At 38.4% G+C, this 16,900-nt stretch overlaps 1 protein-coding gene across 4 annotated transcripts in view; it reads left to right on the forward strand.

Annotated features, from left to right (window-relative positions):
- ptprub (protein tyrosine phosphatase receptor type Ub) overlaps positions 1-16,900 on the forward strand; it is a 216,417-nt gene that overhangs the window by 100,466 nt on the left and 99,051 nt on the right. For all 4 annotated transcript variants that reach the window (XM_015348716.2, XM_006631389.3, XM_015348717.2 and 1 more), the window contains exon 3: positions 15,530-15,801. In XM_015348716.2, coding sequence (XP_015204202.1) covers positions 15,530-15,801 — 272 coding nt within the window. The remainder of the gene's footprint in view (positions 1-15,529; positions 15,802-16,900) is intronic.

Below are 16,900 nucleotides of genomic sequence, written 5' to 3' on the forward strand. Positions count from 1 at the left end.
AGTTAGGGGGAAGGAAAGAGTTGGAAAGTGGAAAACAAATTGAGGGAGTGAGAGATGTACAGGTGCTCTAAGGAGGCTCTCAGCTGGAGTAAGTAAAGGCTTGTCAGGTCTACATTGCACTGCAGGTTGCCTGCTAATGTGCTATTGATTTCTGCAATGGAGAATGCACACCAGTCTCCTGTGTTAGACACTCTTCAGCTTCAATCTTATCTTTGACACTGCAGTATTTTGTATGAGTGTTGTGAGAGGGAGAGTGTGAGTATTAGGCTTGGTCTGCGTCAGTGTGTCTAAGTGTCTGCGGATTTATGTCTTTGAAAGTCTGTAGGATTGTGCTTGTGTTGCATGTTATTACTGCACATCGGAGTTTATCTGTCTGAATTTGCATACCTGCTTGAGAAGGGATTTATGTATCCACCTTTTTATGAACTAAAGAGAGCAGGCAAATCTGTTACTCTCACACTGGCCAACATTGGAAGCACCTCACTGAGAGACACTAACCTCACTAACTCCACACCATACTGTGGGGACTGAATAATCTTAAATTACTATAAATAACCCATGGAAAAAAATAAAAACACTAAAGGTTCATTGTTACACATTAGGAAGCAAGATCTACATTGAAAAATCATTGTCCCTATTTTATGCAGCTGGTGATGCAAGTCAAATATAAAACTGACTAAAAACCCTTGCAAAGAGAAAAAGGGTGAAAAAGGTGTTTGCCGGTCAATGAGTCAATCAAACAGCTCTAGGGAATCAAATATCCAACTGCTTAATTCACCTGCACTGAGGGCTCTTGGTGTTAAGAGATGTGGTATGTCTTGTACTCACACCTGCTCTTTTCAGGCACTGTGCATTCTTCAGTTTAGCTGCAAATTGATTTCAAGCTGAGATGGCGTGTGTAGTACTACACACTCTCTAGGATCCGAAACTTCTGGATGCTTGCAAAGGCAGATTGTGAGTTTGCATTGTGAACCTCAGTCTCCTTGGCACAGTTTTGTCTTTGAATCCTGTGTACACAAGTCCTCTGCTCTGTCTCTCTCCTTTTATTCTTTGCAATCTGTATGGCCTGTGATATTCTATTAAAATGAAGTCATTGATATTAGTTTTAGAGGTTTTCAATTTCTGGAGCGCTCTTCAGTTTTGCTGCTTGTATGCATTGCCTGTAGGGGAATGGAAGGTAATACTGTATATGATTAGTTGCACTTTTTGTATTGAGAGGATTTCCTTTGCTGTATTGCACAGAATGCTCCCAGTTGGGCCATTTTGCTTTGTAAGAATTGAATTCAGCATCAGGAATCAACATAAAAGCCTTATCCATAAATAAAAAAAACATATGAACTTAATTAATACCCCTAATGTTTTTACATTTACAACAGTTACTGTACATGTTTTTATTACATATATATTATTTAGAAAGTATTAGAAACAGTGATTCACAAGATAGGCATAGCTGTATTGTTTCAGCATTTCAAAGTATTTTTCAAAAACCACGTTTTGCCACAAAACACTTGATATAAAAACAAAGAGTAGAAGTGAGACATATCTTTGGAGTTTAGTATTCCCATCTTCAAATATTCTTTCATGAGAAATCTCTTAAAAGGTTTAGATTTCTTCCTGTGATGGTGGGATAACTATGTGACTTAAAAAACAGAAGAAAGCACAAAACTCATCAGAAAAAAACAATATGTGGAATAAGATTTAAAGGAAAATAAATACTTATTTGCTAACTCCCTATGAAACCCTTAAAAAACCTGACTTGAAAGCTGCTGGTGGTGCAAAAAGAAAAAATAAAGTCTCTTGGAGATAGTGTGAATTCTCTGGAAATACTACCAAAAAATCCAGCCAATCTACAGCAAGACAGAGCGAGTGGCTGTTCTAACAGAGTACGATCAAGGCCAACTCTGACATGAGTGAGAAATAAACTGAGCAATAGAAACATCAGACACGCACAAAGCACTGCTTTCAGAAAGAAAAAAAAACATCTATTGATCCAAATGTATTCTGTTTCTCCCTTTTTATTATACCTCAACCTCTACGATGTCACAGTGAACAAAACACTGCTGATGGTTTTGGTTATATACTGTATAAAAGCTTTCTTTAAAAGAGAAAAGGGAAAAGAGCACTGACAGATAATGGTGTCTTTGTCCTTGCTATCTAACTTTCCCTGGCATACATTAGATAGAATCACATGAACCTGAGATATGTGGACCAACATTGTAACACATGGTGTAAATCATGACATTCTGGAACTGTCCTAATCTTATGTATGTTCGTATGTCCTTGGAAGGGTCAGGAGGGAATAGATTTTCCTGCAGGTGATCTTGTAGATGTAAGAAAGTCTTCAGAACAGACTGCTGTTACAGTATATGCAGTGCATGTTTCTCTCTTACTCTGTATGCAGGCATGGTGGTGTGATTAGCACTGAAATTCTTTCAATCCAAGATTGATGCTATAAATGGACAATTATCTGAATTGAGCTTTAGCCCTGTATTTGATTCGGACAAATATTTGAGTCCTAGTTTTTACATTTGACTTTCCCTCTGTACCAAATTCTTCTGATTTTAGCTGTGTTAATTCAGATCAACTGAGAAATTATTCACAGCTGTAAACATATTCTTGATCCCATCCCCACCTCTTAACTGAAAACTTGCCCGCCCTTTAATTGCCAATATCCACAACAGTTCCCTATCCATGGGTGTGGTCCCTACTGCTTTAAAGACTGCATCAATATCTCCGATATTAAAGAAACCATGCTTAGATTCTGATATAGTGATGAACTACAGTCCAGTTTTGAATTTAACATTTCTGTCTAAGGTTTTAGAACGTGTGGTTGCATATCAATTATAGGCTCACATGACAGCTCATGATTTTTTTGAACTATTCCAGTCTGGATATTTCCTCTAATCATTGTACCGAGACTTCTCTTGTCAGGATTGTGAAAGATTAACTTATTGCTATAAGTATTCTTATGCTCCTTGATCTTAGTGTGGCTTTCAAAACAGTATATCAATCAGTGTTACTCTGGAGCTTGTGCTATCTTTAATTGGTTCCTCTCATATCTCACTGTCAGGCAGCATTTTGTTTCTCTTGGTCCTTACAAATCCCCTATGGCCCCAGTTAATCATGGTGTGCTGCAGGGTTCAGTCTTGGGTCCAATGCTTTTTGTTGTTTTGGTCAGATGTTTTTCAGGTGATACTCAGAGTTATGTTAGAACCTCCTTCCCCACTGAACTCCTACCTCCTTCACTTATCTCTTGTCTGCTTGACATCAAACTCCGATTGATATCAAATTCCTTGAAGCTAAGGAGTGACGAAACAGAACTTTTACTGGTGGGCAGCAAATGTCTGCTGGAGAGCTTCACAGTAATGGTGGATGGCTTCCCCCTTCACATCAGGTGAATGCAAGAATTGGGAAGTCACCTCCTTAATCCCCTCCTGTCTTTTGAGCCGCATGTGAAAAATTTGATTAAGTCATCTTTTTTTCACCTTAGAAATATTGCCCACATTGGGCAATTTCTATTAATGTTGTGTAATAGATTCACATGTTTTAACATCAAGGCCTGACTTCAACACATTATTCTATGATGAGTTGCAATATGTCTAAAACTCTGAAGCTAGTGCTACTAACTCACGCCAGATCCTGGCAGCATATCACTCCTAGACTTAGATCTCTTAGTTACCTATAGAGTTACTTTTTTAATGTAAGATCCTGTTATTGAAATCTTTGAACTCCTTTATGTTTACATTCGCTGCTTTCAGTTGAGGCTGGACCTTTGCTCACTGTACCCAGGACTAAATCTCAAACTTTTGGTGACAGAGCCTTTTCTCTGACTATTCAAGGAATTAATTCCTTCGCTCTTTTCAAATATAATCTTCAGACTTAAAATTCACCTTTTTACTAGGGCTTATGTCCAGTTGCCCTACAGTTTATTTTGTCTGTTCTTGTTAAATTTTCTTTTTCCTTTACTGTTAGTCGCCTTTTTTGATGTTCACCCTCAGAAGAGGCTTCTTCCTTCCGACCCAGTTTTTGACACTTTGTATCCTGATGATGCCAATGTATATTGGAGATCTTTAAATGTTGTCTTGTGTAGTTGTCTAAAAAAGCACCTGGTGCTAGAAAAGCACCCATGGTGCCAATTTCCTGTTTTTAGCAGGATTGTATTGTATTTTTTGTCTTTATTTACCACTATGTACGGTGTGCTTGGGCTTGGAAAGGTGTTTTATAAATAAGTTATTTATCATTATTGTCTCAGAGCTACAAGGTACATCAGCTTGTAGCATCTGTCGATGTAGAGTTTGCACATTTTCCCATGTTCTTTAGGGTTTTTGTTTGGCTTCTTGCTTTCTTTCAGTCCCCTAAAAATAGACACATGCTAGCTTTGATTGGCTCCTCTGAATTGCCCTTTGCAGGTGGAGATTCAGCATAAATATATCCTTGGGGCTTATAGCAAAATGGCCTAAATGCATTGTGGCTGATTTGTGGCTATGCTAATGTTCTGATATTAAAATAATTCCTGTATACAGTGTCTCTGAACGCTTGCTGTGCACCGAATAAAGAGAACATAAAGAATGGGATGGGAGAACCTACAGCTCACAAAGCTTTCATTAAGAAAATGGAAAAATATTCAGGTACAGTTTGTGCTATTACAGAAAGTATTTGGTTCTTTAATATCCTGTGTTAAGGCCTATAAGCATATCTATGAACTGTAGGAATTCGTCTTAGCATTTGTGTATTGGTAAAATAAATTTATATTGTGTTTATTGTTCATAGATGCTGTTTGCACAGTCTTGTAATGTTTGCACTGCTAACTCCTCATTCAGTTCACGTAACTGTACTTATCACTAGCCTGGAACATGGTGAATTTCATGGTTGTGAAGACGGAAGTATGATTGAGGGGAGATATGGGGCTTCGCTATATTGATTGTTAATATTGGTAATGTTTTGCAAAGATGAATCCTGGCAGTTTCGCGTGCGGCACTTATTTTTCATACCACTTGAACCCCACAGAGGCAAGAAACAAAGCTGGAGTGAACCTGACACTTCCTTTTTAGCTCTTTTGACCAACATACACAAAGGTGGTCTGTCTGAATACAAAGAGCTGCTTAATGGTTGGCGTCACTTTTGCTATGAGAACCATTCTGTAACCTGAATGCTGCCAACCATAATGTTTAGTTAGGTGTGATGCAGATTTTGGATGATCCATTTTTCTGAATTCCAGTGTCTTTTCGTCTGGTTGCTAGGAGAGGAAGCAATTAGTGCATGTGAGACATTTCAAACTGTGCTCCAGCAAAAGCAATCTAAAATCACATGGGTTATTGTTTTTTTTTTGGTGTGTTTTTCTTTCTATTGAAACTCTAAATTACTATACAATGTTTTCAAAAGGAAGCATATTACAAAAAAAGGCCAGCTGTTCACTGCTTTAATAATAAGAAAGAAAGTGGGACGAGGTGCTCATTATTTCACACTATTCCCAGGTCTGCTCAAATTGTAAAGTTTTTGTGAGAGTTCCTCTCTACATTAAAAGGAGCTCATTATTCTGTGCCTGTCCTGCAAGAAAAATAAATTTCTTTGAATAATAAAATGTATGTAGCCTTTGTGTGTTTTATTTAAATGCATGTCTTTTAATAGTTCATCTAAATTCAGATACATATAAGTTAGATGTTTATTCCATATACTGAGAATAACGTTTATGTATATTAAAGTCATAAACACTTTTGGAAAGATTCTTCTTCAAAATTAAATCTGGAATAGTGTAGATTAAACCTGGTAAAACCACTATTAACATTTTCACAGCCTGTATTTTGTTCTAATGTATGTTGAAGATGTACTTTCATTTTTAGCCACTAGATGGCTTTATGTGAGGTCACCTGAGATGGAGAGCCAGGAAGAAAACCAGAGCAAAAATCATTACAGTCCACAGGAGAAAATAAGAGATGGTGTGCTCTTGAGTATGAGTGTTTCGCTTTTATTTCTGGTCCAAATTCACATAAACATATTGCATTAGCTTTTGTGTATCAGATTATCATTTGTAAATACAAATATCATACCCTGTGTGTAAATATACCGTATGGGGAAGACGTATAGAATAGTGCTTAGACCTTTGAACTCTTAAGTGAGTTCTTTGAATTCATAACTGACACAGTTCTGTTATACCTTTGAGCAAGGTATAACAGGTATAATTACTCCAGTCTGCCCAGCTGTACAAAGTGGCTTCCGGCATTGCTGGAGTTAATCCATTGCATTTAGTACATACTCTTTGTTTGCTGAATGCTACAGAAACTGAAATAAGCTATGGTCTTATAAGCCTTAAGGCTGGAGGGAGGACCTTTTTCTCTTCACCGAATAAACATTCGCACAATGAACATTGTGGCTGCAGCCTCTTACGAACATGCTCAAGAAAGGAGCCATGTCAGCATGTGTAGGCTGCAAAGGAACAAGTAAAGGTTTATTCTATATTCTATGCTGAAAAGAGAAGAAAGGAAATGCAACATTTCAGCTGCGAAGCCTTCTTCGGGTGTGAAGAAGAAGGCTCACAGCTGAAATGTTGTTTTTCTTCTCTTTTCAACTTGGAATAAACCTTTACTTGTTTTCTTACAAACATTATCAACATTAATTGAATATTTCTTTTGTCAAGCCATTATTAATTGGCATGTAGAAGTGAAAAGAGAAGGCATCTGAAATAAATAAATACATCAGCAGACTGGTTTTAGCCCAGCTGGGCTAAAATTTGCATACATAGGTTGTACTGTGCGTTGGAGCTACTGCTGGATGCCTGCTACTAACTCAATGTTAAAGCACAACGTGTGCACAGTGTGTGATGCATGCACTATGCATGATCAGTATAGTCATTGACTACAAATGTGCATACTTATCACATTGCAGGTATATGACTGGCTAACCTTTAGAACAGGTCAGGTCTTGGCCCTGTGTGCACAACGGCCATGTTGTTGTGCACACAGGTTTTCCACTGATGGAAGAAGAATAAGAAATTCTTGAATTATACAATTATTGATATTTCGAGGGACATCACTTTAGATATATATATATTCAGTAAAATCGACATTTATTCATACTAATAAATGTGATATTTATATTGATGAGATAGGGCAACTAATGTCTAAAAACAGAAAGCCAGATAGGATAATATAAGCTTCTTGCTTAAAACAAATAAAAATGTTATATAGCCATCTTAACAGGATTGCACAGAGAAAAGTCTTATTATAAATGAAGTTCAGAAAACACAAGGGTCACATTTATTGACAACTCTTTAGTTAGTATGACTAAATGTCTCCTGTAGTGTGCTATGAGGTTCAGGCACTGGAAATTTATTATCATCCGTCATGTAGAATTAGCTCTAGTTCCTATTGAATTGCCATTTTGAATCAGAATCCAATGTGTTCAATTGGACTTAGAACAAAAATTGTGATGGCCAGTCAAGAAGATGTATTTTATGTCCTGTTGACCTTAGTCATTCAGATGTATGCTTTTAATCATTGTTATACTGAAAATGTCCAACTTGAGCTTCTTGCCAGAAAAAAACAGGTATGTGGCCAAAATGTACTGGTACAGTACTTGTTTGAGTTCATGAGTTCCTCTGAAGCCTGAAACATAGAAACACAGCAATATCATCCTGCAACTCACTGCTGACAGCCCAGTGAAACTCAGCAGGTGTGAGCCTGGTCAGTACCTGGATGGGAGACCTTCTGGGAAAAACTAAGGTTGCTGCTGGAAGAGGTGTTAATGGAGCCAGCAGTGTCTGTGTGGGTCCTAATGCCCCAGTATAGTGAAGGGGACACTATACTGTTTAAAGGTGCCGTCCTTGGATGAGATGTTAAACGGAGGTTCTGACTCTCTGTGGTCATACAAAATTCCAGGATGTTTCTTGAAAAGAGTAGGGGTGTTACACTGGCCAAATTTTTCATTGGACCTTTTCAGTCAGGACCTCCTAATAATCTGAATCTACATATCTATAAATTATCTTCATCACTCTGTTCTCCTCCCAACTGAGAGCTGGTGTGTGGTGAGTGTTCTGGCGCACTATGGCTGCCGTCGCATCATCCAGGTGGGGCTGCACATTGGTGGTGGTGGAGGGGAGTCCCCATTACTGTAAAGCGCTTTGAGTGGAGTGTCCAGAAAAGCACTATAAAGTGTCAAAAGTTATTATTCTAGACTCCCCCACACTATTTCATAGTGTGCATGAGTATTTTCTCAGCATGAGCTTTATCTTCTTTAAGCCAAACATAATGCTGACAAACATGACTGAAAAGCCATGTTTTCAATTTCATTTGACCATTGTTGACAGTGTCTGACATTGTTTCAGTTATGAATCAGATTTGATCCTCTTGTTTTCTGGAATCTAGTTATTTATGACAAATAAGGCTTTGCTTTGTGCAGTGTAATTATGATTACAATATTAGAATTTTAATATATCTTAACATGTATGTACTGTATGTTCAGTTCCTGTTGAAAATAATAATGGGTTTAAATAAAAAATGAGAAGGTTATACTGCACGCATTATTCACCCTCTCACAGAATTCAGGGATGCTAGTTCATGGGTTGCTGCTCGGTAGTGTATTAGTTTTAGAATTGAATGACTTGCTTGGAAGATTGGAAATACCAGGGATCATCACCAGTGCATACAAAAGGACTAAAATTATTTTCACCCCTCATTGACTGTAATATGTTAATGGCCCACACTAGAATGGCACAGTTTATGCTAATGCAAGTCATGTGACAAAGAAATGGCCATTTGAAATAATTAGAGCTGTTAAGATATTCCAGTGAGAAAGTCTTTCCAGTTATAAACATGTGGCACAAACCTCAGTACCCTCTATAAACACTGGATTCAGTCTTAAACCTAACTCACAAGTGGGAGGATAAACTCACTGCTGTCCTTTTGCTGCATTGCTGTACAGTAATACAGTGCGGTATTTCATTCTAACAGCAACCCTTGTCTTGAATTTGACTTCTGCCTGTTTTGTTGTAAATAATGTAATAGTAAAAAAAGTAAATTTGTAGTAAATAAAAGTAATGTTATTATGTGAGAACTACAGTAAGTGGTTTTATCTAACCACAATAGTTTGAAGTGGTTTAAAGTATGTATCACCTGGACTATATCATTGCATTTTTAGTTATTTATATAGAATTATATTGCAGTCTTCACAGTAGGATCATGCGTGTGTACTGTTCCACAAAACTGAACAGCACTGGAAACTCTTTCTTTGCTCAGTGGGACAGACGGTAACAAAGACGTACCGCTTGAGACAATACTCGTGTACAGTACATTGCTGGATTGGGGCTCAGCATGAGAAAACAAAGATTTTTAGATCACAGAATCTCAAACAGTTTTTGAAATACTAACCAATGTAAACAGCGTCCAATACGCTTTTCCAAAGCAATATTTTGTGAGGGGAGCCATTTTGAAGTACTCCGTCTAATGTGGTCAATTAAGGCAATTTATAACCTTCAGTACCTTTTTGAGTACCTTAACGTTTAAATATGTGCATGTCTTGATGGTTTTCTGCAGATTATTTACTTGGTTTATATTACATACTTGATGACATATTATTTATGTTATGTTATTACACGTTACTGTTATTCTTATTGTGTAACTGTCTATTGTCTTATCTTCTGTCCTTTTTATATACTGCACCTGAGTGACTAATGAGAAACACTTTTCATTATACTATGCACCTGTGTAAGTTTAATGACAATAAAGTTGAATTGAATTGAATTGAATATGCTGTTTGTTCCTCCAATATTTCTGACCAAATCTACATGTATAGTATTTAATTCTCAGGTTGTATTTGCCTTTTGGCCTTTGTTTCCATTTTTGTTAATTTATTAAAGCTAAAGCCCTGTAGAATATCTGTCTAAACAGAAAGTATAGATTTTTTCCATATGACTAGTTTACAAATTGTGCCCCACGTGTTGTGATGAAAAGACTGTTCAATGGGGAGTTGTGGGCAGTTTGCTATCAGTACTGTCTTTTTTGGTTACTCTGCTCTTGAATAAAGTCACCGCCTCTTTCTGAAAATATGTGTCTGTAGGGGATTTGTCTGCTGTGTTTCAAGCTTGGCTGAACAAAGAAAAAAAGTATCTCTGTAATTGTGTGAATTCTGTGGCATATTTCCTTGACAAATACTCCCAGCAATAAATATTTAAGGTAGCTGAATTGACCTTAGGCTTCTCTGTGTCACCTGTGTTTGAACATAGCAGTCAAAACATATATAGAAAATTTGAATTGCAGGGGAAAAATGTAGGGGCTTTCTACTTTCTGGATGAAGACTTAAGCAAGACAAACATGTACTCATACTTTGGAGTTCCCTTGCAATGCCAAACACTGTCCAAAGCGTTGAGAAATGTGTTATAGCTAAGGTTTGCATGATAAGGTATTTGATTATTGTCTTTCTTTTCTCAGTTTACTTATCACTGCTATTGTCATGGTGCCATTGTCCTCTGAAAGAACACCAAAAAACACTTTTACATGTTATTTCTCTACTATAAAACCTTAAAATCTTATCTTGCCGACTGTGTCGGTGGGAGGACAGCTGTGTTCAGTTAATCAGATAATCGTATTTTGCTATTTTTAGAAACTCCGGAATGTAAGATCTTTCCCCTTTGAGCTAAATTAGTCAAAACAGAGATGAATATCTTTTTTTCTTTTGTGAGAAAATACAATGGGAACAGGGGGAAAAGTAACATTTCTGTCAGGTTCTGAAGCAAGAGAGAATAATTATGTAACAATGGCCTTTTCTTTTTCATTGTGGAAGGCAGCTGATCTTTTCCTTAATTCTTCAAAAGAAAGAAAAATGCAAAATGGGAACTGAAATAATTCAGCAATGTGTTGGAGAGATGTAAATTTTATGTTTTCTGACATATTTCTTATTATAAAATCAGGTTTTTCTGTTTAGTACTGTATCGTTTTGTTTTTATGCATAACTGTCTCTTCAGGAGAAAGACGCGGGAGGCTTTTGTAAAGAACCTTTGGCAAAGCTCCGCTCCCTCAATGTAATGAGTGATTGGCTTCAAGGTTGTAGTCCCTCCAGGCTTGCAAAATACTGTCAAATTGGAGCAATTAGAACTCTCCAAGTCCTGTAAGGAGCTCAGCTATTCCCCTCATGTCTGTGGAGTTGTTCTGTTCTTGTCAAAGAGAGGAAGACTGACAGCCAGTGTGTAGCCACTATGCTCAAAGACAGTCTGGAATTAGGGTGATGCTTCTAGTGGGATGGAGATATTTATCTGAAATAATCACCTTATCCAGAAGGAAAATAAAGAAATGTTGGTTAGTAACAGTAATTCTTTTTCTTTCTTCTTTCTGTCAATCAATGCCACTGACCGAGTGGTTGATACTCCGCTGAAGTGCTTTGATTTAGCCCGCATAAAAGTAGCATCATATATTGGTGTTCATTCGGGGGCTGATTGATAGAAGTTGAAATATTGCTGGTGGGTATGGAGAGCTCAGTTTCTAGTGTTCTCTTCTGTGCAATAACTGTAGTCAGAAGTAGGTGTTAAAAGACAAACTACCTAGACCTACCTGTTTTGTTTTAAATGGAATTTAAAATTACTGACTGTGTGCCTCCTGTTGTACCCAATACACGTGCTCCTTTCACTTAAGTGAGCAGGAGGATCAGAAAGAACAGGGCTTCAATGAGAGACGGTGGATAAGACACGGCCTCACTGATAATACCAGGTGTGGTGCAGGAGCTGTTGTTGTGTGATGAATTGAGGACCCCCTAGCAATGCTAGAACAGTCTGACATGTCTACCAGACAATCGGAGCTATGGGTGGCAGGGGACACACCAGTGATTTGAACCAGGGGTCTCTGGGATCATCTTGTATTAATGCTGTCTGCTGTGTGTGTCCCCAGTTGTCATGACCCTTGAAATTCAGAGTCATGCAAATTGACTGACTCACAACAGTGAGGTTTAGGGACGCAATCAGACATGCTAATTAGGAACGTTTTTCACGAAGCATCCAGAACTATTCTTTGCTGAGGATCAGGTACATATCTCCTGAGTGATTTTAGAAAGAAATTGTACAAATTATCATTGTCTTAGGAACATTGGGATCAATAAGGAACTTTGTGGCTTTGAGTTTCAATAAAACACCTGTGTCTCTAGCCTCAAACAATCAGAAGGTCAGCATTACTTATATTATATCTTGTATACGGCAAGCAGTTTAATGTTAATATTTGTTATTGTTGTTAACTTCAGAGGGCTTGTGATTACAGCTCAGAGTCCCATTAGAAAGCAGTAAGAATTTATTAAATGCAAAATAAATTAATAAAAGACAGAAAAAGAAACAATGTACTAGTTGAGCATTTATTGCTGCCTCTCTCCCCAGTAGAAAGTTTGGATCATACATACAGAAGATTTATATGTTTGCTAAATTAAAAATCCAGTGTAAATGTTTTCAGTGAAAGTTCTGTGTATTTTCACATTTGGGACTGGAGGGATTTGGTGACCTGACTTGTTATTTATTTCATCAAAGCCACTGACATCTGCAGCAGTGAAGCTTAGCAGATTACCTTTTTCTTTGTTGTTCTGCTTTTTTAATAGAAAAACTGCAAATATCAAAGAGGTAGCATCCTTCTCATTTTCCAGCAGGGTCTCGTTTCATGTTCAGACAAAATGCCCTTAAAGTTCTTGGCAGCACCTGTTCTGCCAGCTCTGATCTCTTTGCACTGATCCCTGTACAAAGTCAAATGAGTACACTGCTCTGGCTATCAACTTCCCTCTTCTCCCTGCCTTTCCACAATCTGATGCTTCACAACATCGAAGATATGATTAAAATCACAGTGTTTCTGAATGCTTCACCTGGAGCTATAAATAAAGGGTACAGTCAGAGATACCGCCTGGCAGGTATTTCACATCAATAAGAAACATCTAATGAGTGTAAAGTTGGCTACTTCTTTTTTTTCTTTTCACCTTAAACATCTGCCCCATGCATTTTGAGATTGTTACAGTTGTGTGATATCATCTCTGCAGCACAGGTAATTAATTAAAACTAGTGTTAAGACAGTTAGTGGAAGGAACTGGAAAAGCAAAGACCAATTATCCAAATTTTAGAAAATTTAGAAAAAAAAAACATGGATTAGTACAGTTTTTTTCATGTTGCTTTTGGTGCAATCTCATTACTTCCTCTATAGACAGCTATACAGTATATCATATTCCCATCACAGGCTGACTTTGTTCAGCAAAACAAAGGCGTCAACAACTAAAACTAAAATGCATGATCCACGTTTTACATTGAAACATCGCTGGAGATCAAATGATGCATAGCAACAGCTGCAGCAGCAATCTGTGCTTATGCAGCTGGATTCATCCCAGCCAGTGATCTCAAAGTGCTGGAGAGCAAAGGTTCAGCTGGTACAGCACTCATCCCTGAGGTGCGCTGGACGCAGCAAGAAATACATTTCTGCTTTCATCTGGCTCAGTGCTCCGCCGCAGTGTTGTCTGACCACTGTAAGGTTAGTGTTCACGCTCAAAGCTATCTGCTACAGCAAGGGAACTCTGCTCCACAGTAGCTTGCAATGCTTTCATAAGTCACATTAAAAACATTGTCGCCAAAGCAGTGTTAAAGTAGGGATCCAAACCAGGAATTAACACACGGAAATGTACTGAATGCCCTTTTTAATATGCATTTTATAATCCTAGTGGAAAAGACCTTGCTATTTGAAAGTTCAAACTCTGGACTCTGCCACTTACTCATTGTGTGTACAGATACTTAACCTCCTCGTGCTCCACTCTTCTGTAACGGGAGGCGTGGGTACAAGTGAGCTCCATATGGAGATGAGGGCACGCTGTCCTATGGAGGTTGTTTAGATTTTGGGCTGAGCTCGCGTTTCAGTGCTGTAATTAATTCCCACCTCTGCCTCTCCTCTCCGGTTTAACCACCCTCTCTGCTACTGTTATTGTCTCAATGATTAATGCAGGGGGACCCACGGGGGCAGGTCATCCCAGCTGCACAGATTCTAGATTTCGATATACTTCCTTTGGTGTGTGGAGAGCGTGGATCTCGGAATGCCCTTGGTCATCTTAAGAAAGGAAAAAAAGGAAGATTTTTGAGCCTTCACAATTAAATGTATCCAACAATAAAAAGACCTCTCTGTCACCATCAGCAATGACAGCATCTCGTTTCCAACAGTCCTTTCCAAAGTTGTGATTCATTTTAGATTATCAGACAGAATAAATTAGAAAAGAGGAACATACACATGTTTCAAGTCCAACATTTCTGACTTACGTGCAGTATATACCTTTTGTAAAAACTCAACATTAGGACCGCACTAAGGCCCCTTACAGTGTTTGATCAGAAATCATCACTTCAGACAGCCATTGTAAGACCTCCAATTCATCCCTGTGATTTGCACCTACCAGCTGTTAACACTGGACTCTGGATTACCTGACACCCTGAGTTACAAATTGCATGAAGCAGATTTTTGGCATTTAATGTACTGTGTAATTATTAATTATACTACAAAAAGACACAATTGTGATATAATAATAACAATAATAATAATAATAATAATAATAATAATAATAATAATAATAATAATAATTGTTATTATTATTATTATTGTTATTTTTATTTGATTGTTGTTGTTATTAACATCCAGAGTTAGAAAAAATATTTGTACTTTCTTTTGAGCCTGTTAAGATGAAAGTTTGCTTTAATATTTTTCCTAGTTTTCAGCTGGGTGGATCCTTTGGCCTGATTTGCTTAGTTAAGCTATCCCGATAAATTTGGAATGCAGAACGTGCTACTTCTCTTTTGAACTTCTCTACATTAATGTTCCCCCAATTCTGCATCTAAGCTTTGAAAATGAACATCTAAACCACATGGTACTCTTACTAAGTCTGCTAAAGATGTTTTCTTAAGCCAGGGCTGAAATATGCTAACTGGGAAAGTCTTCAGATATTTAGACCGCAGACAAAGACCTTTCACATTTGACTCCACAAAGACCAACACCCAGACAAAAAAAAAGTGACACAATCAAACATACAGAAATGAGCTGTTTTTCCTTCAATGTACATGACGATTCTCAATCTCAGTGAACCATTTGCCTATTGTGTGTTTTGACAAGGAAGGTTTTAGGAGTATTGACTGCTCATTATACACACCCTCTGAACCCTCAAGAAAACACTGCTTCCTTTGAAGACTTCTTGGATAGGCGCCTGTTTGTTTTGCTAGTACTGATTAAGCCATTCTTGAAGCTATACTTCGGGACCCAATTCACCCTGGTCACAATCTGTTTTCACCCCTGGGTTCTGGTAGGAGGTATCGCAGTATCAGAACACCGACAAACAGATTCAAAAACAGTTTCTTCCCCCAAGCAGTCCGCATCTTAAACAGCTCAAATGAGCACCTGCACTATAAGGTACTGCACTATGTCTTGTCTTGGCTGTATTATAACTTCTATTGTCTAAATTTATGGTCCTTGTCTGTTTCTACACCACACTGGCCTCAATAGATATTTGACTGGCTTCGGCTTTTATGTGACCCTTCTGTTTTGGTTTCTGTTTGCAGGGTCTTATATGATGGTGAACTCTTCCGAGCATGCTGAGGGGCAGCGTGCCCACCTCCTGCTGCAGACCCTGAGTGAGAATGACACGCACTGTGTCCAGTTCAGCTACTTCCTTTACAGCAGGGATGGGCACAGTCCAGGGGACCTGAAGGCATATGTGCGGGTCAATGCTGGGCCTCTGGGCAGCCCCGTTTGGAACGTGTCGGGATCCCATGGGAGGCAGTGGCACCAGGTGGAGCTGGCAGTGAGCACCTTCTGGCCCAATGAGTACCAGGTAAGACACCCTTTACTGTTCATTCGGAAAGCAGGACCAGTCATTACTACTATCAGTCACAGTGCGCTTCTGAAACGATACAGCTGACAGTCTTGGAGACCTCTGACTTGAAAGAATCATCTGCAAGTGTAAGGACTTCCAGTCTTACAGTAGCTTCTGTCTTGTTAGTGTGTTCCAGTAGCTCCGGGTTAGAGTGCTAGGCTGCTAATCAGCTCGTTATTAGAGTGTTGGAGTACAGTATGGCAGTAGCTTGATTTCAGGTACAGAAGCTTCATTGTCAGAACTTCGGTGGGTTTCTTTGTCTTACTGCTAGAGTGCAGGGCTGCAGTGTTTTCGGTTGCTTTGTGTCAGAGTGTAGGGCTATTGGCAATTAGTGTTGACAACAGGCAGTGTGCTTGGCGCTTTGAAAAGTTTATGCTTAAAATGTTTATTGAAACATTCTGTACCTTCTGCTGCATTCTGCATTGAGGTGTAGTTATAGGAGACCCTCCTGGCTCACCATAGCTTTTTTCAAATACAGGAATTTGTTCTGCAAACCAGTGACACTTGCAGGCCACTGCAGGGTGACCTGGTCGTTAATTATGCCCTGTGCTTCGTTTAATTACAATTGATTCCCGTACAATGTGGGCTAGGTCAGTGCTGAAGGGGTTGGACTTGTGAGGACAGAGTTCATATTTCTCCCAACAATATCCATCCATATAGATTTTCCATTCTTCACAGCTTGACAGCATTTTGCTTTGCAATGTCTCCATCATAGTTCATTTCATTATTGAAAGAGCTGGGCTGAGGTTATTGATCGAGGATGCCTGTTGCTTTTTCTGTCTGGGCCTCAGGTTCTGTTCCATCATACGTTTGGTTGTGTGTCAGAGGAGTCATCCAACTCAATTTCCTATTCTCACTACTGCCAATTAAAAGCTATTGAAATGAGTAGCAAGTATCTACAGTGCTTTTAATTCGCATACTTAATTACTTCCAAGCTGTAATAAAATACCTATGCGTGTAAACATACAGCTTTATGTAAATGGAAAATGAGCACATGATATTCTTTTTCAGCATTTTTGTTTCCCTGTTGTACTGACACTTGATTTAAATGCACACA

The sequence above is a fragment of the Lepisosteus oculatus genome, chromosome 11 (genome assembly GCF_040954835.1).
Source record: "Lepisosteus oculatus isolate fLepOcu1 chromosome 11, fLepOcu1.hap2, whole genome shotgun sequence".
NCBI lineage: Eukaryota > Metazoa > Chordata > Actinopteri > Semionotiformes > Lepisosteidae > Lepisosteus > Lepisosteus oculatus.